General features: G+C 41.7%; 1 protein-coding gene across 1 annotated transcript in view; it reads right to left on the bottom strand.

Moving 5' to 3' along the window:
• KCNH8 (potassium voltage-gated channel subfamily H member 8) overlaps positions 1-24,648 on the bottom strand; it is a 162,710-nt gene that overhangs the window by 48,105 nt on the left and 89,957 nt on the right. The window contains exons 6-8 of the mRNA XM_053410068.1: positions 19,629-19,786; positions 14,420-14,624; positions 382-579 (exon numbers count right to left, since the gene is read on the bottom strand). Of these exons, the coding sequence (XP_053266043.1) occupies positions 382-579; positions 14,420-14,624; positions 19,629-19,786 (561 nt within the window). The remainder of the gene's footprint in view (positions 1-381; positions 580-14,419; positions 14,625-19,628; positions 19,787-24,648) is intronic.

Genomic DNA, 24,648 nt, shown 5'->3' with positions numbered 1-24,648 from the left:
AAAGGCACCATTGATTAGTTTACTATTTAGAATTTGGTTTAATTTGTACTGAAGTATGAACTGAAAATATTCCCTCACCCCCGACCAAATGTTGTTACTTTAATAGAAAATTAGAGTTGTTCTCAGACTTTTAATAAGAACAGACACTGCTATTTACAAATGGAATTTCAATATCTTAATGTAAAATGACTTCAACCAGTTCTATCACCAGTAAGAACAACTGCTAAGTGTTCTTCTTCCTATGCTGACTCTGGAAGTCACATGGCTGCTCCTACAATTATTAACCCTTCACGATGCTGTTGCATGCACCATAGTTCTGAACTACTGCATTCCTACCCCAACCCCCAGGTTCTTCCTTCTGCACTTAATACGTTTACTTACCCCCTATCAGCATTGTGCAAATGGAAAAAATCTTTTCAGCATCAGTGTTGGCTGAGACGTTACCAAACCCAACGCTGGTGAGGCTGCTGAGGGTGAAGTACAGGGCAGCAATATAGGCACTTCTGAGGGATGGGCCTCCTGATGTATTATTGCCAAGGTAGGGAGACTCCAAACGTTTTCCTAGTTCATGAAGCCAACCTGAAGTCAAAGAAACATAGCCTGTGATCAAACTCTATGGAGCCACCATTCTGCTGCTTCATAACACCTTGAATCCAGAAGATAGGATGTTTGCTACTTGATTCTGAAAACAGTTAAGTGCATCCACTTTCAAATATCTTACCAATCACCTGCAGTCTGATATAATAACTAAGGACACAGGAATTATTTCTACTATGAAGATGACACATTTTTAAAAAACAAACAATTCTACTGCCTTGGCTCATGAGACAAGTCTCTGTACTGATGTAAGATGTTCCAGGTTGACTACCAAAATGGTAAGTGCATGTACATCCCACTTTTCCTTCAAACTCCCTATCAAAACCCACCTCTCCAGTGGAAGTGTTCAAGTGTTCTGCTCATAGAATGGATGGTAGCACTTCAGACTGCAGGCAGATGGTCAAATTCTTGACTGCTCCTCTGTGTCAAAAGCTAGACAGCACAGTAACCAAAGAGTTGGCATAGAACCTTTCTCCCTGATCTACTGTTCTATCTGCAGGGCTTGGGTCTACATGAAAGAGCATTCAAAACTGAAATACTTTCAAATCCAGAAGGCATTTTGGGGGGGGGGGAGGGGGGAGTTGTTATTTGACATGTGGCCTGCATCTTACCAGATCATTTCCCCAATCTTCCATACCCTCCAACGTTCCTCAGATGAAAATAGAGACATTTGGCTTCTGTGTTTCTGTTGCTGGCCCCACTGGAGTTATCATTCCCAGACAACTGGCCCTCATTGACTCCCCCCCCCCATTCCCCCCCCCAGCATTTTCTTCTAGTGGAAGGGCGGCGCCAACACCACTAAACCAATGGAACACAGCACAATTCTTTCCAGGGCAGCGGCAGCCATGGAGAGACAATGGGATGCTCCCTCGTAGCCACTGCCACCAATGCTCAGTGTAAGCACCAGTTCATCCTTCTCCCTAAGCTTGGCGGAGGCACCACTGGCAGGGGAAATAGGGACATTCTGGGATCAAATCAGAACCCAGGATGGCTTTTGTAATTCTGAGACTGTCTGAAATATACTCGGAGTCCTGCAGTGATTTCATGCTCTTTATTGCAGTTTGTAAAACAGTGATTGAATTTCCCCCCAAACCTCAGGCCTTTATATACATTATTTACACAATGAGTCCCGTCTGATTGGCTGATTCTGCTTCCCTCCTGGAGCCTGATTGGTCTTCTCCTGCAGGCCAATCAGTTGTTGCATTCCAGGATCCTACCTGCCTATTGTTCAAGCTTAGTACATAACACTGTCCCTGGAAAATCGGGACACTTGGAGGCTATGCATCTTCTTGTGCATGACCTGACTAGAGCTCATCCCCTCAGGCCACACTGCATTTATGTATTTTTGTACATTAACAGCCCACCTTTCTTTCATCATGAAACCCAAAGCAGCATGCATGCAGTTCCTAGACAGTCTCCCATCATTTCACTGAAGTTGGGGTTTTCTGGGGTTTTTTTTAGTAATTTTGCTAAAAGTAATTATTTCTTTTTCTCTATGTCTGTTCTTAAATGCTGAGGTGGTTGGTGGTATTACAAAGGAAAGCAAAAGCATGAAAAGGAATCAAAAAACCGAAGGGGTCTTTTAAGAACATTAGCCATTGTTAGGGAGCAATTTGATTCTTCTGAGTAGCTTCCTTTTCGTGTTTTGAAGTTTTAAGATTCCGAGTATCACACAATGGAAGCATAATTTGGTATTCTGACCTATTTCAAACAAATCTTTGTGGGATTTTCCTGCATGGGGTTTCTATTTTTGACCTGGCATAAAGCTTGAATTTGCTGATTTAAGCACAAAGTGACAGATAGAAAGACAGAAAGCTTTAGAGTTTAAAAACACTGCTCTTTACAATTACTCTGTCTGTTCGCGAAAGCTCCTTACAATATGTCTTTTACAAAGTGAGCGAAGTTCTTCTATTTGAAACACCAGGCGGTAAATTTGTGATAAAACAACTCATAATAGTTTAAATGACCAGAGAGTATATTTTCTTGTTGTAAATCAGGATACATACAGTAGTTGAGTTCTTATTGTCTAACAAAACATGCGTAATTTGTTAACAAGCTGTACCACATGACAGTTAGAAAGAAAATATTGCAGAAATAGTGTTCATATTGCCCTAGAATAGCTTTCCCTCGATTCCTGTCTGTGCCTCATACTTTTTGAAAGCTCATTATTAACTACATATGATAGTTTGATCAAGTGTGAAATACATTAAGAACCGAGTATGCACACACAAAACCCTGAGAATGCTGAATTCTGGTCTCGATGTAAACTTCTATGGGAGCAAGACAGGGCATGTGACCCTCTATCAAGGACAACTGAAGGCACCAAAGACTCCTGAGAGCTATGTGCTGGCCTATCAAACCACAGAGGACTAAGAGCAATGACTAAAGGGAAAGTCAGCGTTGTCATTGTGTAGCAAACAGATCCTTGAGACCAGGGAACAGAACAGACTACATCTATATTCTCCTGCAGTCCTTGACATTTATTGCCTTGTACTGACCCCATTGGTTTGGGTTTTCATTAAAACAGTCTGTAAATAAGCTAATAGACTGCATTGTTCATTTTGGAGTAATAAAAGTACATTTGGAGTAATAAAAGTACAAGAAGTGAAGGAATCCAACTACTGGCTGCAAGACCTTTTGATGGCATCTTGAATAAATGACAGATCATGTCCTTGAACTGGTCTCTGGAATGATTTGGGCTTCCCCCAGAGAATCCTGGGAACTCCAGTTAAGCATGCCGAGATTTGTTAGGGGACCTCTTTTGACCCCACAGAGCTACAATTCTCAGAGAGAGAGGTTTAACTCAATTCATCTTCCCACTGAACTCTGGGAATTGTATTTCTGTGAGGGGAGTAGGTATATCCTAACAACCCTCAGCATGCTTAAGGAACTACATTTCCCAGGATGCTTTGGAGGAAGCAATGACTGTCTATAAAGTTGTATACAATGGTACCTCAGGTTAAGAACTTAATTCGTTTTGGAGGTCCGTTCTTAACCTGAGGTATTACTTTAGCTAATGGGGCCTCCCACTGCCACTGCGCTGCTGCCACACGATTTCTGTTCTCATCCTAAAGCAAAGTTCTTAACCTGAGGTACTATTTCTGGGTTAGCGGAGTCTGTAACCTGAAGCGTCTGTAATCCGAGGTGCCACTGTAACTTTAATACACAGTGCAGATGGGGCCTTAGATGTCTCTCCTCACTTTATAAGTAGGAAGGGGGTACACATGGGTGTTTGGTTTCAATACATTTATATTCCACTTTTCCTCTAGGGAGCTCAAGATGGTGCACAATGTGCTGCCCATCTCCTTTTTATCCTCGCAACTATCCTGTGAGGTAGGTTAGTCAAAGAGACAATGACTGCCCCAAGGACACTCAGTGAGCTTCATGGCTGAGTGGGATTTGAAGACTGATTTTCCAGTTCCTAGTCCAGCTTCTAGCAACCACACCACACTGGCATCACACTACATTTCTGAGCACAATTCAAAGTGTTGGTGCTGACCTTCAAAGCCCTAAATGGCTTCAGCTCTGTATACCTGAAGGGACGTCTCCACCCCCATCGTCCAGCCCAGACACTGAGGTCCAACTCCAAGTGACCTTCTGGCAGTTCCTTCATTGCGAGAAGTGAGGTTACAGGGAACCAGGCAGAGGGCCTTCTCAGTAGTGGCACTCGCTCTGTAGAATGGCCTCCCATCAGATGTCAACTATCTGATTTTTAGAAGACATCTGAAGGCAGGGAAGTTTTTAATACCTGGTGTTTTACTGCATTTGATGATTTAATTTGTTGGAAGCTGCCCAGAGTGGCTGGGGCAACCCAGTCAGATGGGCAGCATATAAATAATAACTTATTATTAATATTATTACTAGTTAACAGTACAGAGATGCCATGCTGCTGCTTCTGCACCAGACATCCATGTGTTCACTGTGGATGTCTGCAGAGAAAAGTCTAGGCTCATAGAGCTTTACACAACAAGACTTCCCTGGTCACTCAGGTTATAATTAATTATTACCATGCTATTATTATTTTCATTCCACACCTTCCTTCTGGCAAAACTTGGGCCCAGCTAACAACAATCTTACAATATAACACAGGTATCATGGAATTATTGTCAAAATTATAGCAGATTAATAAAAACCTTTAAAATCCAATGGCTGGTGCTAAAACTCTCATTGTTCTAATATACATCTAGGCACCACAAGCCTAGCAAAACTGGTATGTTTTAAGGTGACGCCTAAACTTTGTCAGTGTGGGGGACGATATCAGCGTTCAGATTTCCAGGGCATTTGGTGTCAGGCAGAGAAGGTGTTAACCACATCTACCACATTTAGACTGTCCCATCTGGTCCTTGTCCTCTGTGTTCTTTTTTCAGGAACTCAGCAAGCAAACCTGACATGCACACCCTGAATTGTGAAGGTGGAGGGGAGGAGGTACCACTTTAGAGCAGTTAAAACGAAGGAGAGGCCTCCTTGAATCTCAGTTTTCCTTCATGGTTTGTATCCAGACCTTAAAGTTATTTCACTCCATTTCTCAGATGGTTTTTCAAAATGGCAATGTAATTAAAGTGCGTACAGTTATTAATCAACAAGCACAAAAGATAGGTGGGTGCACAAATGCTTCTCTAAATCAAGGGGATTACTGGACTCATATTATGACCTTTCGGAAATCTCATCCAAAATGAATTGTAGGTAGAGGGATGATTTCACACCGTGTTTTGTTTAACCGTTTCTGGGAAGAGTTCCAGTGTTAGATGAAAATGTAAATGTGCTTCTAGGCTGGGATAGGTGATGACGGTAGCATTTACAGCCAGCAGTACAAATATCTCACATTTTACAAGTCCTCCCCCGTTCTTAAATCACAATCTGTCTCCGTGTTGCTGCATGCATCCACTTATATATGGCACAAGAAGGCTAGGTCCAACAAGATGCAAACAAACAACAGCAGTAACCAATGCGCAGTAATCCTACTGTTAGTTGCTGGGTCCACCATGTAATAGAGCAGAAGGTCCAATAGGTCTTCTTTTCCTGTTTGTGCAATGATCACAGAATACTAGCTTGGACATTTGAAGGATGTATAGCAATGGGGAAGGCATCTTAGAAAAATTCCAAAGCAAACTCGCCTGATTAGATTTGGGTGGATCATGAGACGAATATTATCATGAGTCCACTTAGGGGTCTGCACTCTGGATAATCCCTTTACTAGGTGTCCAAGTATTGTGAACTGCTTCATTACTTTAAAACTGTTTTTTAATTTTAAAAAAATCAAAATAGGGCATCAAACCACCCACATCCTGGGGTGACTAGTTTGTGGGGCTCCTTGCTGCTGCATGCTGTGAATACAAATACAGCAAAAATTCCCCCAGGGAGTGATCAGACATGATGATGTTCCAAAACTCTAGAGGGAACAACACAGAAAAAGCATGACTGCTTACACCACGAAGCACAGAGACAGAGAGAGAGTCACCTATGATTTCTGATTATCTGTTAGGAAAAAGAATGATTAGGAAGGAATATGGCCGCCCCAATAGTCTAACTTGAACGCTTCTCTTACAGTCAAAACTAAGAGAAGAATGAAAGGTAAAGGTAAAGGACCACTGGAAGGTTAAGTCTAATCAAATTAAACTATGGGGTTGTGGCACTCATCTCGCTTTCAGGCCATGGGAGCCAGCGTTTGTCCACAGACAGCTTTTCCAGGTCATGTGACCAGCATGACTAAACTGCTTCTGGCACAACAGAACACCGTGACAAATGCCAGATCGCACAGAAACGCTGTTTACCTTCCCGCCTCAGCGATACCTATTTGTCTACTCACACTGGTGTTTTCAAACTGCTAGGTTGGCAGGAGCAGGGACATAGCAATGGGAGCTCACTCTGTCATGCAGATTCAAACTGCTGACCTTACGATCAGCAAGCCCAAGAGGCTTGGTGGTTTAGACCACAGCGCCACCCACGTCCCACAAAGAGGAGAATGAAGACCCATGAGAAGAATCCTGTTTGTTTACTTGATTATCCCTCACCCCCAACCACTTTATGATTAGAACAGCCTCATAAAATAAGTCACTGTGATTAAAAGCAAAACCTGTCCGTCAAAGGGGAACATTCAAACATGCACAACCTCTCTACTTATTTCCACAAATTACCACAAACTATATAAAAGACTCCACAACACACCAAGTTAATCCCCAATGTGATTCTGCACATGTGTGCTTGGAAATAAGTCTCACAGTGTTCAATGGGCTCATAGTCACAAGTAAGTGGGCCTTGAATTGCAGCCCCTTCTTTGAGCTTTAACTAATAAACACAAGATAGTTACACATTTACAGTGCCGAAACACAAAGATTCAAAAATAAATTTGCAATAAATCTGCCTGTGTATCAACTGGCCACTTAAAATATAGCCCTAGCAGAAAATCCTCTGTTTAAGCAGACAGTTTAGGGTCAAAATAACTAGCGACTACCTCGGTGGCAGGTGACGCTGTGGTCTAAACCAAAGAGCCTAGGAAGGTCGGCGGTTCAAATCCCCGTGACAGGGTGAGCTCCCGTTGTTTGGTCCCAGCTCTTGCCAACCTAGCAGTTCGAAAGCACGTCCAAGTGCAAGTAGATAAATAGGTACCACTCCGGCGGGAAGGTAAACGGTGTTTCCGTGCACTGCTCTGGTTCGCCAGAAGCGGCTTAGTCATGCTGGCCACATGACCTGGAAAAACTGTCTGTGGACAAACGCCGGCTCCCTCGGCCAGTAAAGCGAGATGAGCGCCACAACCCCAGAGCCATCCGCGACTGGACTTAACGGTCAGGGGCCCCTTTACCATTTTTACCTGGAAGAAACTTGGGTCTGCTACTGCTAGACTGCATTTTCCATGGAAGTAGCATTGTACCAGCCTGTAGCACTATTAACTCCTGCTGTCACAAACTGCCATCAATTTAATTGGTCTTTCCCCTTGTTACTATTTGCAAAACATCAGGGTTGCCTTTCCCAGAACGTCAAAAACCATGTCAGATTTCTTCGGGATATTGTGATTAGCTTAAAAATAATGAGTTTCTATTTTTTTTCTTTTCAAACAATGCATCGTTTTATTTAGGATACTCGGCCTTTATAGTACACTGCAACAGTCTTAAAGCATTTCTTCGCAAACAAGTAAAACTTAGTCCTTGTTCTCACTGATGTAGTAAATCAGCATGTCAATCTGCATCTAGACCAATACCGCTAATTTACTTTGCTGGCTTATATTTTACTGCCTAATCCATTTATATTTTTAATTGACTGACCTGTTTTAAAATTTCATGCTGATTTTCTCGTTTTAAAATGTATTTTATTTAATGACTATGCAAGGTGCCTTATGGAGGCTATGCCCATAAATAAGAATGAATTGTCTTGCCTATAAATTAGGATAATGGTAATGAACCAATCCTATGGTCCCTGGAAGGGTGTCTCGTAGGATTTGGTGGAGCTCTTTTTGTGGATGGAGAGGGAGCTATGCCCTCAAAGAGGAAAGTCAACTCCCAGAATTATTCTCTGCTGTCAGTGTTTCCACAACAAAGAGGGGGAAATAGGGGCATGTCAGGTGTGGATCAATGGAGCTGTGGATCTATGGGATCTAAAGCCTTACCATTTCCCCAGAATGTGGGAAGGGAGAGTGTTACCCTGCTCTTGGGCTGGTGTATTCATTTTTCTCCCATTTAGACCAATGGGATGAGATTTATTTTTTTAAGGCTATGGAAAGATGGGGAATAAACAACACTGTCTGGTCCACTAGCACAAGCACAACAACAACAACAACAACAACAACAACAACAACAACAACAACTTTATTATTTATACCCTGCCCATCTGGCTGGGTTTCCCCAGCCACCAAGGGCCTTCTGGCGCTTTCCTCACTGCGAGAAGTGAGGTGACAGGGAACCAGCCAGAGGACCTTCTCTGTAGTGGAGCCCACCCTGTGGAACACCCTCCCAACTATCTGATTTTTAGAAGAAATTTTTAATGTTTGATATTTTATTGTGTTTTTAATATTCTGTTGGGAGCTGCCCAGGGTGGCTGGGGAAACCCAGCCAGATGGGCAGGGTATAAATAAATTATTATTATTATTATTATTATTATTATTAGTCATGTCTACTCAGAAGTAAGCCCCAGTGAGCTCAATGGAACTTATTCCAGGTAAATGTGAACAGAATTTCCACTTCTGTGCCTGTTAAAATTATTGAGAACAGAAACACTAAGCTAGGGCAGAGAGAAAGATCAGATACCTGCCAAGCATTTGTATTGTAAAAACTCAGCTGTGCTCTACTCTTTTGGGTAAAGTGTGATTCTGGGTGCCAGTTCTGCTAATGTATGGCAGCCCTCCTCTGAAGCGGTGACAGTGAAATTAAATAAAAGGAAGCTAGAAGTAGGTCAGCTACAGGTTTCCACGGAAGATTCTCCAGTTGCTATCCAAAGAGCCTGCTGCTAGTTTGCCAACGAGAACAGGCAGTTCCCTGGTTACAATGCAAAATGGGTTTTGAAAAACAGCAGAAAATATCACCTGCAGCCTCATTAGCCAAGGAAACTGACCAACAGGCTTCAGCAGCACTTGGAATATTAATATATTGGGCAAACTATCAGCACAATCCCTTTTAACACTGACAATTTCCAAAAGTTATAAGGGGGTGTGAGTCTTCAAGCTAGATCGCCCAAGGGTTGAAAACTGCCAAATGCGATTTTTCGCTTGCTTAGAACTGCTTTTTGCATCTGGCATTTGTGAGTTAAAAATGTTAATTCATGCTGAATACCATTTTTTAGAAGAAAAGCTACATAGGTAAAGAAAAGGCAGTCTCATCATTTATTTCTGATTGACCATAAAGTAGAATCTATCTGGTACTGAAAAGCTGGTCCAACATTTATGCCTTTCTCTTCTTCTGCTGACTCATGTTGTCTCTATCATGCTCCTCTCGATATATTGGCCTCTTTCACACAAAATGCTGAACGGCTGTTCGGTGTGGTGCAGAGGCGTAGCTAGGGTCCCTCGCACCCTTGGCAAGGAGCTATACAGTGGTACCTCAGGTTAAGTACTTTATTCATTCTGCAGGTCTGTTCTTAACCTGAAACTGTTCTTAACCTGAAGCACCACTTTAGCTAATGGGGCCTCCTGCTGCCGCCGTGCCACCAGAGCACGATTTCTGTTCTCATCCTGAAGCAAAGTTCTTAACCTGAAGCACTATTTCTGGGTTAGCGGAGTCTGTAACCTGAAGCGTATGTAACCTGAGGTACCACTGTATCAGCACACACCGAAAAATCACTTTACTGCAATACCAAACACCTTTGTGCTGCGGTGCAAGAAGGACGGGAAGCTTCTCCCGTGTTTGATCTTGCTGCGATAGCAGTGCTGCAGCGCCATACATTCCATACAACATACACTCCATAGTTTGATAGGTGAATTTTGTGCCCCTCCTGGGCCTGGGCCCCCAGCAGGGGCTAGTTTTGCCAACCCCTAGCTTTGTCTCTTGTGTGATGTGGACAAGCCACAGTCAGACTAGAGGATGTAAACTTCTCCTCCTCTTTTCCCTTTCCTCCTGTTTAGGTGTGAGAAGTTAGATCTTCCTAACAGAGGGTCCATGTTGTGCTTGGCCCTGAAACTCTTCCCTAACCAGCTTGTGGGCGGGGCTTGCCCCACTCCAAGCCGGTGGTGCCACAGTTATGCCAATGGCCTTTAGCCAATCAGCAGCGTGGCAAGGTTGGGGGTATCTATTTGACAGCACGATGTAGGGACCTCCTTTTGCTTCGCGCTGCCAAACGCCCGCCCACCCATCCACCCGTTAATTAGGTCGTGTTTGGCCTTGCTTTGGACTTCGGTTGGTCGCCTGTTTTGGAATGGGGGCCAGGTAGGATTTTTTTCCACTGTGGCAAAATGGCTTTGGCCACTTGGTTTTTGCCTACCTCTTAGCAATCGTCACAACTTTGTAAGGTTTGGCGGTTAGGCATTGGTTTAGGGGAATGTGGGGAGGGGAGGTGCGGCCATCACCCACCCCTCCAATGAATAGGGTATTCCGTTAAAGGAATCCGGGGGTCTGGATCTTGCCCGGAGAGGGGCTAGGGCCATGCCAGGACCCCCAGGAACCCCAGGGGTGAGCACCAGTCAATATACACTGACGAAGATCCCCCTGCTGGTTGTTTACCCTTCCAGGCTTCCTGCAGGGTGGGGCGGGAGCCAGATATAGTTTGATACCAATGCCTAAGCCAATACCAGTCACATTTGTTTATTTTAATGAAGTTGTGGCCAAAATTTGCCTATTAACATTTAAACTAAATTCTGTCTCCACTGTGTCTTTATTTCCATTCAGGATGGGTTTTGGGGCTCGAAGGACAACTGAAGCTTTTCCCTTCCACTTTAAACTAACCACAGCTTGCTGTGACATTCAACACCAGACAAACTGTGCTTTGCCATAACTATGGTTATTAAAAAAAAACAAGCCAACTTCAAGCCATACTATATGACATGTTCCTCTTCTGCAAGGCTTCTGTTTTCCTTTGTGCTGTTACTTACCAGCTGTTCAGGTTTGTCCCTACATCTGGAACCCACTGCTTCTTAGTATCTATCTTTCAAAAAGCTTATGGGAAACTATTAATTCTGAACAGAATTTTCTTCTGCAAACTCTTACGGTGCTTTTAAAAAATTCAGAATCTATTGTTTCATACTGCCTTCCCCCCTCTTTTCATGCCTGTTCCCTTACCACTCCAATTATATTGGTTACATGTGAGCTGAGAATTGTCATTTTTTTAAAATTTCACAGCATCCAGTAACTGTAGGTGCTTTATAAATAAAATATTATGCAGGTGGGCATTGGCCTGAACTAGCAGGCTCTACTTATGTCCAACCAGCTCCAGGAGGAACAGTCCCATGAGCTCCTGTACTGCTTCACTGAAATCTTCCTCCATGACTCAAAACAGTGGTTGCCTTGAAATTCCCAGACTGATGCCTAATTCACTCTGATGTCACATAACTTTCCTAAAGTATAAATCCTATTTATTATAATATAAATTCCTCATCAATAATACAGTCATACCTCTTGTTACGTTTGCTTCAGGTTAAATCTTTTCAGGTTGCGTCCCGCAGCGACCCGGAAGTACCGGAAAGGGTTACTTCCGGGTTTCGCCGCTCACGCATGCGCAGACACTCAAAATGACGTCACGCGCATGCGCAGAAGCGGCAAATCATGGCCCACGCACACAGGTTGCATTCTGCTCATGTTGTGAACGGGGCTCCGGAACGGATCCAGTTTGCAACCAGAGGTACTACTGTACTCACAAATTCCCTCTTACAAAAAGATGGCAAAATGATGGTTTTGCTGTTTAAGAAAACCCTACATGGAGATGCAGTCAAGCAAGGTACCTGAGTGCAAATATGTCTGTATTGAAATCTTGGCCCAGACACCAATCCTGCCCTCTGATTTCTGGAAAACTTCACACAATAGTTTAGACCCTTGTTTACATGGTATGAAACAGCCCTCCTGGAACTTTGTCCCTTCAGAAAGTGGATGGGAAGTCCTCTTCCATCATAAACTCCCTAGACATGAAAATGAGCACATTGGTAAGAAGACTAGACACAAATCTCTCTCTTTGGTGTGCCAAGTCTCCACAGGCAGGGAATTTTGACATGAAGGACCATCAAACCATGCAACACTATCCTTGAGCTAAACAGCAACAAAGAAGGGTTGTACAGCATGCATTTTCTAAACCTGAGAAACCAGCCCTAAGAGACAGGTGGGCACATCTATATGCAACAATACAGCAAGAGCAAATTGTGCTTCTGTTTCCCCCCACCAAAAAAGCCACACATGCAAAAAACTAAAGGTGTTCCATGTACCTGTATCTTGAGAAAGTAATATCAGAAGTGATCCAAAGTCAGCTTAATTTGCAAACATTCAGATGTACCAGATTTGCAGACTGGAATTAAAACTCCAGATTTAAAGACCGACAGCTTTAGTTACACCTTTGTTACTGCCTTTGTTAGTTACACCTAAATAATGTAATTTGTTTCTGAGGAAGTAAAAAACTCATAACTTGAATTTTAACTGAGGTAGATATATGCCCTCAAGGATATATTCAAAATGCATACCCGGAGCTGCTGACAAGAATTTCTGGTGACCGCAGAAGCACTAATGAAGAGAATGATGAATGCTTCAGATTCCACTAGCATCAGCCCAGGAAAGCTTCCCAACCATTAAAATCTTTCTGTCAGTATTCTCAGAATATGATGTATGTGACGATAATGATCATGGAAAAGATTTTAGCCTAGTGGCTGTCTTGAGGACGCTGATGGAGCACAAGTATGCAACAATAAACTTTGTACAATTAGTACTGCACCGTTAAAATAGAAGCATGGGACCAAAGGTCAGTAAACTCCCAAGTTCCACCACTTACTGGTTCAAACATACTGAAGGAGGCACATGTAATATGACCTCCCTTCAAGTACAAAAACAAACCATAAAGCAATGCACTTTGGTGAGTAAGTGTAAAAAGCAGACATTTCAGTGACTGGAGAGGACAAAAGGAGGCTTATTCAAAGTAAATGGAATTAGTTTACTGCTTAAGGTAAGTCATTTCCTTTAATCATTATACACAAAACAGTTTTGAACTGGTTTTTCTTTCTCTTTTAAGATGCTGCTGAAATTATAGCTGACAGGTGGGAGATTTGTTCAAGACTGTTGCACAAATAATTTATGGCAGCTTTGATGAACTCAAGGAAGACGCATCTTGACTTTTTGGCCTCCTATTAACCTGCTATCTACGGCTGTCTAGTTCTACAAGATCATGAAGTTCCAAAATATAGAATACATTTTGCAGCCAAGAGATTTTCAGAGTAATCTGCTTATTGTCTGCACAGATCTAAATAGCACTTACATATACGTCTAAGAGCTCAGAGGGGATCTCTTTCATAATAGACCTCTCTAAACTATAAAGAATTTTTAAATATTATTATGATTTGCCCTAAGCCCACAGAAAATCAGGACCTAAAATTGGTGTTGAAAATATTAAAGAATCAGGTAACCAAAAGCACTGTCGACTCAAAATTAATTCCATTTTCTCCAAAGGAAGTACGGAATATAGAAAGTGAGGAACAAATAATTAGTCTAGAGAGATTTATATACTGTATATATATAAAACCAGGAGCTATACTTTTGCAAGCAAAGAACTGAAATGCATGGATTTTCAGGAGATTCCTGCACATTTGGTTAAAATGCTGTTGCTTTTTTTTAAGTTCCTAGAGGTAATGCACAGAGTCCTTGGTCAATGGAGTCAAGTTTCATTGCCAGCGGAAGAATTAACCTGATGAGAAGCTCTGAGAAATGGCTCTCGGGGAAAACAATGGGGCAGATAAGTTCTCAAATTTGAGAAGACTGTGCCACAGTTCTTATAAATCTCCTTATGAGAAAAGAATATGCTCTTAATAAATTCAGTTTAAGCCTATACAATATATTTAAATTACAAATGATCTAGAAGTTTTTGTAGTCTTACTGGTGGTTGGCTGATGTCAGTCTCATTATTTTATACTCAAAACCTTTATGTTAATCAATCAATCAATCAATCAATCAATCACACAATACACCAGGGTGAGGCAGTAAGTATTGCCATCACTCTCATTTGGTTTTGGGAAATGTTGCATGAAACTAATTCAGAGTGAGGCAACATTTTCCTGCCCTCACTCTGTAGTCCAATGGGTTAAAAAGAAGATCATAGAAGCCAGAAGTTTACATCATACAAAATCAATTTTTGTGCCCCCCCTCCCCTTAAGTTGCAACATTTCGATGTTTTAAAGTATAACTTTTCAGTCTGTGAGGGGAAATAAAGCATGTACCTATGTCCCAAGTGAATGGTTTTTTTTCCATCTCCTTCTTTCCAATGACATACCAAATGCAAGCCATCCAATGAGCTAACAACGCAAACATAGACATAAGAAGTGTCAGAACGATAGTGCTGTGCTGGGAATAGCGATCCAACTTCTGAAGAAGACGTAAAAGACGCAGCAATCGTACAGTCTTGAGAAGGTGAACGATGGACACCTGAAAGGGTGAGAAGGGAAAGTAATATTCAGCCGTCTTTCCATACAGGAAAGTGCTTCAGGTTACTGTCTCATTTCTATACTTTTCCGACCTTACAGATCTAATTTTTTTCTATTTCTATTTCTTTTTTACTAGGCCCATGTACTTTGCAAGAAGTGAGGCTATCCAAAATATTACATGCAGAGCATTAAAGAGTTCTAGGTGGATTTTCTTTTCTTTATTTTTTTAAGCAGCGTAAGGTTTCTTCAAAAGTTAACTGTTCTGTTTAAATTTTTTTTTAAAACCCTATGCCACTGTGTTTTAACCAAACAAAAACAAATCCCAGAGCTCTTCAGAACTCAACATTTTTGTTAGCCTCATTTTGCGAGCCTATTGCAGGACACAAGCACCAGAAAGGAAAGGCCAGTCTGAAGCTACATGGTTTTTTTAATGTATAAGCAAGAAGGTACACCACTCCAACACCTCTTGAAAGTGTATCCCCCTTCCTTCCCCACAAAAAGCCCCTGGACCTATTTGTCTGCAATTTGGCAGGCTAAATCCACTCTGGAAAGGCTTATGTGTCTGTTAATTTTACCCACATTGGACAAAAGGGGGAAATATTACAGCCATTTTTGGTTTCCCATTATAGTGAATGAGGAACACAGAGCTCCATTTTAGACAGAAAACCTTGGAACAGACCAAAGTGTGGGAGAGCAGAGTGACTCAGAAACAGATCAGAATTTTTAAAAATGCACAGATACACATACAAGGTGGACCTTGGTGCCCATGCACATCCCTGGTGAATGCATGAAGCTGAGTTACATAGTCACTCTTGAAACTCACAAAACTTGAAATACTTCTAGTTATATAATAATAATAATAATAATAATAATAATAATAATAATAATAATAGGAACCTAAATTTTGCCCTCAGGCTTACATCCTAGCAGTGTAAACCTATGCATATTAGTGTTATGAGTTTGTGGGTGCTAGACACCCTAAATTCCTGAGTCCAGTAGGTGTCAGAATTTCATCAGTGCTTCCAAACTGTGTGTATTAAGTTGTGGTATTAAGTTGTGCTAGACCCAGCTAATCCTTTAATTAAGTCAAGTGTTCGGCTAGGCTAAGCTTTTTGCACGAGGTGACAAAGCCATTAAAAGGACAAAGCATCAAAGGGACTTGGTGTTTGGGGCCCCTCCCTCAGCTCCAAGTTAGTTTGAAGATAAAGCCACAACTGAGAGAAACTAGAGCTAGAAGCTATGTGAGCCAGCAGCTTAAGAGTAAGGAGTTATGTGACCAGGAGGAGCAAAACAGCAGGGAGATAGCATGATGTTGGATCTCTGCTTGGAATCTAGGATGTGCCGATGGAAGAAGCAAGACGCTCCTAGAGTGCTGATGCTATGAACCCCTCCATCCTTGGCCCAGGTTGTACATATGTGTAAATAAACCATGTATCAACTTTAAAAGGTAGCTCAGTTGGTAGAGCAGGAGGCTCTTAATCTTAGGGTCTTGGGTTCGAGCCCCACATTGGGCAGGGAGCTGGACTAGATAAAGCTTGTGGTCCTTTCCAACTCCACAATTCTATGATTCTATGATCATAAAGACACCAGAGTCTTGCCCACACTACAAAAGGGAAAAAGTTTGGGGAGGGAAGACTAAATCCAGGTACAAGGCAAAAGGCAAAATGGCCACTGAGAAGACAGTTATCGGAAAGGAGGGGCCTCTATATACTCCTTTAAAGGGAAGTTATATCAGTTATATATACTTGAGCTCACATTACATTTTTCTATGATGGATTAAACTAAATCTCCAATTTTTTAAATTATGTGATAATAATAGGTTTGCAAATGAGTGTAATAAATCATGTGTAATTATTTCTCATTACTCATTCCAAATGTTTTTTTTTTCCTTTAGCAGTGTTCCGTTTGTCACTGTAAGATCTGAAATTCATATACAGAAGATATAGTATTTTCACAACTTAGAAAGACAAAACGAGGAGTCAGCACTCCTACTCTCTGCCTAGCTAAATTTGATTACTCATGTATGCAAAGCCAGCCGAATTTCACTTTATAGCTAACTGATTTAGACTAGTAAGCTTAAGCTTTTCCTAGCAACTGCAAGAATCTTCATTGCTAAAAACCGCAACACTAAAACTAAAAAAGTGTCTGGAGAAGGCATGGCAAGTGATACTTGCCCAGAATTTATCTTTGGGCCACAGTGCCGCTGGGCAAAGGCATCCTGTGCTTATTGGGCCCAGAACGGGGATTATACCTCACCCAACAACTTATTACTTATCTCTCACCCATCTGATTGGGTTGTCCCAGCCACTTTGGGTGGCTTCCACCAAAATATAAAAAACACAGCAAAACATCAAGCATTAAAAACTTTCCGATACAGGGCTGCCTGGGATGAGGTTCCCCACTGCTCCACTAGAGAATTTCCAGCTACACCTTAGATATCCACACACAAAAATTTACTGCACAGTTTACTAATTATATAAAATGATCCTAGCTCTTATTGTGATCAGAACTTGCGTGCTTTTGAACTCACTGAAAGCAGAATTTAAAAGGAAGAAGAATTTATAGCTACCTAGCCTTGTAAGAGAGAAGGAGTGCTGACCTCTCCATGGGTAGAGATCAGTTTAGCCACAGTACCAAAGTAAGCAGACCTTGTCTGCTCTTATGTATCTCAATGCTTTTAAAATTTCAGACTTCAGCTAACTGCATGCTGTCAGAAGGCTGCATAGTCTTCCCCAGCCTCTGCTTTAACAAAAACAACAAATGAAAGTACATCCCCTGTGCTAATTATTGCTAAGGAAGTATTCTGCTAGATGCTTAGAAATCCTTCACGTCAAAATCATAATTAAAAATAAAGAAGTCTCTATCAGCATTTGTTGGCTCCTTTACTCTACATATAAGACTATCAATTAAATAACAATCCAACAATTCACAAGGCTTTCATCTGTATCTCCAAATAACCCCCCCCCAGTAAAATCTGGATTTAGGAAACTCTTAATGCATGTGCAGGACATTCATGGCCGCCTAAGGTAGAATAGTTTTCTGGGTAAGCATCGTTGCATCATGCATAAAGATTTTTAGAGACAGGAGAGTATTAAGGCATTAAAGAAGAAAAACTTGAATTCCCCCTAATCTACTGGTTTGCAGAACTGAGTCAACATCACGTAGGAACTATGCAAGTATCCTGCTTTTCAGTAAAACATAGCATATTATTAAAAAGTCAATGTACAATACAACCTAAATTAATTGGGGGGGCATGTTAGAGGCAAAATATGAAAATGTTTAAACATTAGTGTGGCAAAATAACTTCCTGAATGGGTTTTTTTTGTACAGTCTAGTGAATGTTCAGATGCATATCAAGATTGTGGCTTAATGGGTTTTGAGTGAACTGACTCTCCCACCCCAAAGCCCCAAATGCTGATGAACCTTGAAGCCTTCACAAGCTTACATCAATTCCCAACATCTCTTGGGGTGGGGATAACTGATACAAGAAAGTTAACTGTGTGTGTTTGTGTGTATAATTAAAATTATTAATTCTTAAGTTAGTTGCCATGAATATGTTTCAGTAATTCCATTACCAAAAAAATAACGGATAGCACACTTGATCTCATAAGCATTTTCAACTACCGTTCTTTTCTGTGTATAAGACGAGGGTTTTTTTTAACCGTAAAATAATGTTAAAAACGTGCCTCGTCTTATACACAGATAGTGAATGTGGGTGACGGGTGATTGGTTGCCACTGTGAACAGGAGCTTGTCAGTGGTGATTTGGTGTGTGATAGTTGGCTGCTAAAAGTTCTGCTTTGGATTTTCTGCTGCCACACAAATTGGTTGGGTGATAGGTCGCTGAATTAACGGCTGCTGTGGATTGGCTGTCACTGCGGCAATTGGGCATTTGATTTCCGGCTGCTGTTCAGAGATGTGAGCAATTGTTAGTGGTCAGCGTTTTTAAATCTGTTTAGAGTTAGCTCAACAACTCTGGGCAATCCTCCCGAAAAAAATCTCAACAACTCTGGGTCATCTCCCCCCATTTTCTTAAATTTAAGTCCCCAAAAATAATTTGAGTCTTATACATGGGGGGGTGTTATACACGGAAAAATACGGTAGTTTTTAAAAGCAAGATTCCCCCCCCCCCCCGGTATTTCTACTTGGCTTACATAACTCAGGGCAGGGCAGGACCTGTGGCACCCCTCCCCATCTTCAATGTACTTGAACTCCAGCTTCTACCAGCATGATGGATGAAGGAAGCTGGAGGTCAGAGTTAGGGGACCACAGATTCCACATCAGTGTAGGTGTAGAAGATTGGCCCAAATTCCCCTTAGACATTTGTGTTTTGGAAGGGTTTCTCTGAACATAGTAAGGTAAAGGGACCCCTGACCATCAGGTCTAGTCGTGACCGACTCTGGGGTTGCGGCGCTCATCTCGCTTTATTGGCCGAGGGAGCCGGCATACAGCCAGCATGACTAAGCCGCTTCTGGCGAACCAGAGCAGCGCACGGAAACGCTGTTTACCTTCCTGCTGGAGTGGTACCTATCTATCTACTTGCACTTTGACGTGCTTTCGAACTGCTATTTTGGCAGGAGCTGGGACCGAGCAACGGGAGCTCATCCCGTCGCGGGGATTTGAACCACCAACCTTCTGATCAGCAAGTAATAGGCTCTGTGGTTTAACCCACAGTGCCACCCGCGTCCTGCTGAACATGGAGATCCTTAAAAAAAAAAGACTACATGTGCACGAAGTACAGCAGACTTTATAGGTCCAGAGGATTCCCCTTAGTTTGATACCTAAGGTTTTGCTTTAACTGCTACATTTTTTCCACAACTGCTTCTTCAGCACTTCAAGACAAAACACTTCATGTACTTGGAAGAGATAAAAAGCTGCACTCGAGGGTACAGCACACACACACTGGCCCTGTGCTTTTCTTTTGCCTGCGAAGAGTAATATTTTCATTCACAAAAGGGACACTTTAGAACAGTAGAGATAAAGTGGGATAGAAAGGCCATACTCACCACATTGACATTAAAAGCATAAAGCAGGTCAAAAGGAAGTGCAGCAATTAAATCAATGATGAACCAGGTAGTCACATAGTGGATACAAATAGATCTCGCTTCAAATATTACTTGGCCAGACTTGCTGACGTACGTTGTTCGGAAATTTAAAATAATATCTGCTTGAGAAAGAAACAAGTTGTCAGAGGCTGCTATTTTTTTCCTTTAAATGATAAGTAGAGGGCAAAAAAAAAAGAACAATGCTCTTTATTTATTTCACAATAAAAACCTGGGAGGGAAACACTTTTGGCAAATATTTTTCAGATGTTTAGCAGGCCACTCCACACAACACAGTGAAGATTTGCTCAGAATGGAAAAGCTGAGTCAGCTGAAATTAACTGAATGGTGAGAGATGGTGGTAACAAATCAAAGCTAAGAATTACAGCGTGGTGACTTGCACATTTTATGTGTTTCTGTATTACACTTTATGGCTGCATTGCCTATTGCCATGAGAAATGCTTTCGATGTGGCATGCTAGAGCATGTTAAAATCCAAACAAAAGTTCAGATTCTGGCAGTTGTCTCAATTATTATCATGTTCCAGAAGATGAGGACCATATATTGCCCTCAGGCATATAGCTCTTACTGGTGTCAAGGAGAACATTGCTCTAACATCTACAGAATGTCAAAGGAATTTTGCTAGAAGCTGCAGGTCCTAGCATTATTATATTTTCCCTCTATCAAAAACTTGCACAGAGTTTATATAATGCTTTGCTTGTATCTGACCATTTCAGTTCATGTCATCTCAATCAGAAATTGCATCTCTGCAATTCAATTTGCACCATTTTGTTTTCAGTAATAGCACCCATGGACCAGGCTGGGCAGCAGTTGCCTTTCCCTGAGATAACTCAGAATGCAAGATTGTTTTTTTTAATCTATTTTGCAAAATGTGTGTGTATGAGAAAGAGACTGCAATGCATGGCCTCTGAAAAGAAACCATGAGAAAAATGTTGTCATGCTGACGTTGGCTGAAACTTCACATACATTGCCATTTTTGCCTTAACTGCAATACAGTGGTACATCGGGTTAAGTACTTAATTCGTTCTAGAGGTCCGTTCTTAACCTGAAGCACCACTTTAGCTAGTGGGGCCTCCTGCTGCCGCTGCACCACCGGAGCACGATTTCTGTTCTCATCTTGAAGCAAAGTTCTTCAGTGAGATGTTGGAGTTGAATGACTTGTTGTTCACCCTGGCTGAATCCATGTAGTTCCAGTGGATCGTGGATCTTGTGGTCCTTTACACTGCCCTCACACACCACCCTGAGAAGGATGGTGGTGCCCTCTCTGTACTAGACAGCTAAGGAAGGAAGGATTTTTTCTGGATGACAGGGCTGCAGATGCTGCACTTCACCTCTGACACAGCTGAGCTGCAGTAACCTAAAGTGAATCCTGGGCTACCCTTACAAACTGGAGCTGTAGTCATGTAAAGTGAACCTAGGAGCTACCTTTCAAACAGGTATCGCTGCAATATAAAGTGAACAGATTCTACCCTTTGGGCTGAAGCTGCTGTAACATAATATGAATCTTGCAAACTGGGAGTGATGTAACGCAGAGTGAACCCACCCTATTTCCCCTGCAAGTCTCGACTTTTACAGTGGTGCCTTGGGTTAAGTACTTAATTCGTTCTGGAAGTCCGTTCTTAACCTGAAACTGTTCTTAACCTGAAGCACCACTTTAGCTAATGGGGCCTCCCGCTGCTGCCGCACCACTGGAGCACAATTTCTGTTCTCATCTTGAAGCAAAGTTCTTAACCCGAGGTAATATTTCTGGGTTAGCGGAGTCTGTAACCTGAAGCGTATGTAACCCGAGGTACCACTGTACTGCTGATCTAGAGCCATTTGGCACTATGTATCCCCTGGATGTGCAGCAGGAGCTCTGCAAACAGGAAACTCCACAGGGCAGTGTGAAGTCCCTGGTAGTGACATGCAACTATCAAGAGCTATAGCTTGGCTTCTGGCTACATCACAGTCTATATCACTTGTGAACAGAAACCATACATCTGGAGAACCACAATAACCTATTGTCTTTAGGCATTAAAAAAAATTACTATAAAAATATGAACCATGCTTTAGCCATTTTTTAAGATGAAAATGTCTTCAGTGTGCTGTATGTTCCTATGTGGGTCTACTCAGAAGTAGATCCAATGAATTTAAAATAAACCTCTGCTCATCTACTCAAAAGTAAGTTCGGTGGGAATCCCTGGTAAGTGTGCATAATACTGATTGATGCTTAGAGCTTGTGCTTTACACTAGAAATGTATTCTTCTTGGTGCATTCATTAATCCAGCAAAACATTTGACTCTAACAGCAGTTCAATGTAGTGTTAAAACTGGCACAAGGCAGGGGTTAATTAGCCCCAGAACCTTTTCAAATGTTAGTAATCACCTAGCTCTGAAATATATGTAAAAGAGGAGAGAGGCGAGGAAATGTTTTGAAATGGTCCTTTGTCTTGTTGTAGATATCATGTTGCACACCACTAACAGTTTTTTTGTAGCACCTTCAGTAAAGTTGTAAAGGCTTCTAAGCCACAAGAGGGAAAATATTCCACTGCAATTTTACAGTTGCTCTCTATAACTTTTTCTTTTTTCTTTTTGTAAAGGCACAAGTGACTGAATACGACACACAAACTGCCAGGTTTTGCACTATTTTACACTTCAGCTCTAAAGTGGCACATGGCCTCTCTCTATTCCACTTTGGGTTCTTAATATAATCTAGATTATAAACTGGGGACCATATAACTCTCTATCATGGGTAATATCAGCAGGGGAAAGAATTTGCTCCAGTGAGACACGCTTGTGATGCCAGACTCCAATTTGCACACCAAGGTTTTCAAGGAAGCCCTGCTATGCCATCCCTGGATGCGACTGAAGGTTCTGCCTAGGTCATTAAGCTGGAGAGAGACGGGCTGTTTTAGCTTCTGTGCTCAGAAGTGTGCAAATATCATCCTTGAATGTGCACATACAGCATCTAACGCTAATATGGCTTGTGACAAGCATGTCAGGTTTCATAATTGCTTTTTCTCAGCCCTACTTCCTGATTTGCTTATAAATATACATAAGATCCTAGTTCCTTTTGTGGCCAACTATTATGCCTGCAGAGTGTTGCCACTAAAGAGTTTCTGATGAAAAGCAATCAAAGCACTGGAACATTTTCACTGGGCATATTGTTCTTCACCCCTTTGACTTTTTACTCAATCAGGCAATACTGGCAAATTTTAAACTTTTCTTCAGCAATGGCTTTCCCCCCTACATTTCTTTCTTGCTGTCACTGAATAGTCATTATTCTACAAAAGTCACATCCAGAGAAGATTAATTAGGCTTTACTTCCCGACCTTCTAAAAGCTGCACATTTATTTAATTGGTCTCATTGCTATTTGTTTTGTTTTATTTTTCAGACGCTTAAGATGTGGTGACTTTGACAGTAAAAAAAGAAAAAGAAAAAAGCACCCCTAAGTAATAATTTTCAAGTTTAGTTCTTAATTAAAGTACAGTATTCCAGTCTGTTTAGAAATAAAATTGGGGCAACATTCAAAGCCTGGTTTATCAATCAGATTAAACCCACAAATCAGGAGCACTCATTCATTACAAGGAAAGGGAGAAAGCCCGACCATTCCTGCTGAGAAGAAATAGATAAATAGCCACTTTGGTCTATTCTAGTAATGGAAAACATGACAACAGACCTAAACAAGAGATTAGAAGATAGCTATCTACTTATTGAGCTGCCATGGTTCAGTTTTCTAAATGTAAAAGCCAACTAAGAGTCACAAAAAGTAATTTATTATTATTGACCTGTTTCAAAACATATATAGAATGTGATTATAACTTCACTTACTTGGGAGTAAACCTCATTGATTTCAATAGACCTTACTTCTAAGTAGACATAGAATCGTAGAGTTGGAAGGGACCAAAAGAGTCATGTAGTCCAACTCCCTGCGGAATGACCCTGAGATAAAAAGTCTCATGCTCTACTAACTATAAGTTATTTTGCCTGCATGGTTGGGACCTATAAGTGACTCGGATTAAGGAATTGATAGGATGCTCATCAAATTTGCAGATGACACCAAACTGGGAAGAGTAGCTAATACTTCAGAAGATAGAATCAGGATTCAAGATGACCTTGCAGAACTGGGCTGAAACTAACAAAATGAATTTGGGTAGGGACAAATATAAGGTTCACCTGACTTGACAACAGTACACGTGAAAAGGATCTAGGGGTCTTAGTAGACCACAATCTCAACACGAGTGAACTGTGTTATGTTGCAGCAAAAAAGCTAATGCATTTCTTGGTTGCATCAACAGTAATGCCCAGATCAAGGGAAGTAATAGTATAATTCTATTCTGCCTTGGCCAAATCCCATCTGGATTACCGTGTCCAGTTCTGGGCACCACAGTTTAAGGAGGATATTGACAAGCTGGAATGTAGGCAGAGGAGGGTAACCAAGATGATCATGGGTCTGGAAACCAAGCCTTCCTTATGAGGAACAGTTGAGGGAGTTGGACATGTTTAGCCTGAAGAACAGAAGTCTGAGAGAAGCTATGATAGCCATCTTCAAATGTCTGGAGGGTTGTCTCATGAAGATGGAGCTAACTTATTTTCTCCTGGATTCAAATTTCCAAGAAAGGAGATTCCAACTGAACATTAGGAAGAACTTTCTGACACTGAGTCTCGCAGTGGAATGGACTACCTCGGAAGGTGGTAGACACCCCCCCCCCTTCATTAGAGGTTTTTAAACAGCGCTTGGGTGGCCGGGGATTCTTTAGCTGCAATTCCTGCAAGGGATTGGACTAGATGAGCCTCAAGGTCCTTCCAAACTCTACAATGCTATGATTCTATGGTCCCCACTTCCCTGTTTCAAAATGGCTCTCTCTCTCTCTGTATTCCTACTTCAAAGTCCACATTTGATTGCCCACTATTGTGATAATTATGTTCCTGAAGTCATTATGTTCCTGAATAGGCTGTGTTCCTGCACTTATGCTCCTGAATAA

The sequence above is a fragment of the Podarcis raffonei genome, chromosome 12 (assembly GCF_027172205.1).
Source record: "Podarcis raffonei isolate rPodRaf1 chromosome 12, rPodRaf1.pri, whole genome shotgun sequence".
Classification (NCBI taxonomy): Eukaryota; Metazoa; Chordata; class Lepidosauria; order Squamata; family Lacertidae; genus Podarcis; species Podarcis raffonei.
The sequence above is the reverse complement of the archived record's forward strand: the minus strand, read 5'-3'. Positions and strand labels throughout refer to the sequence as shown.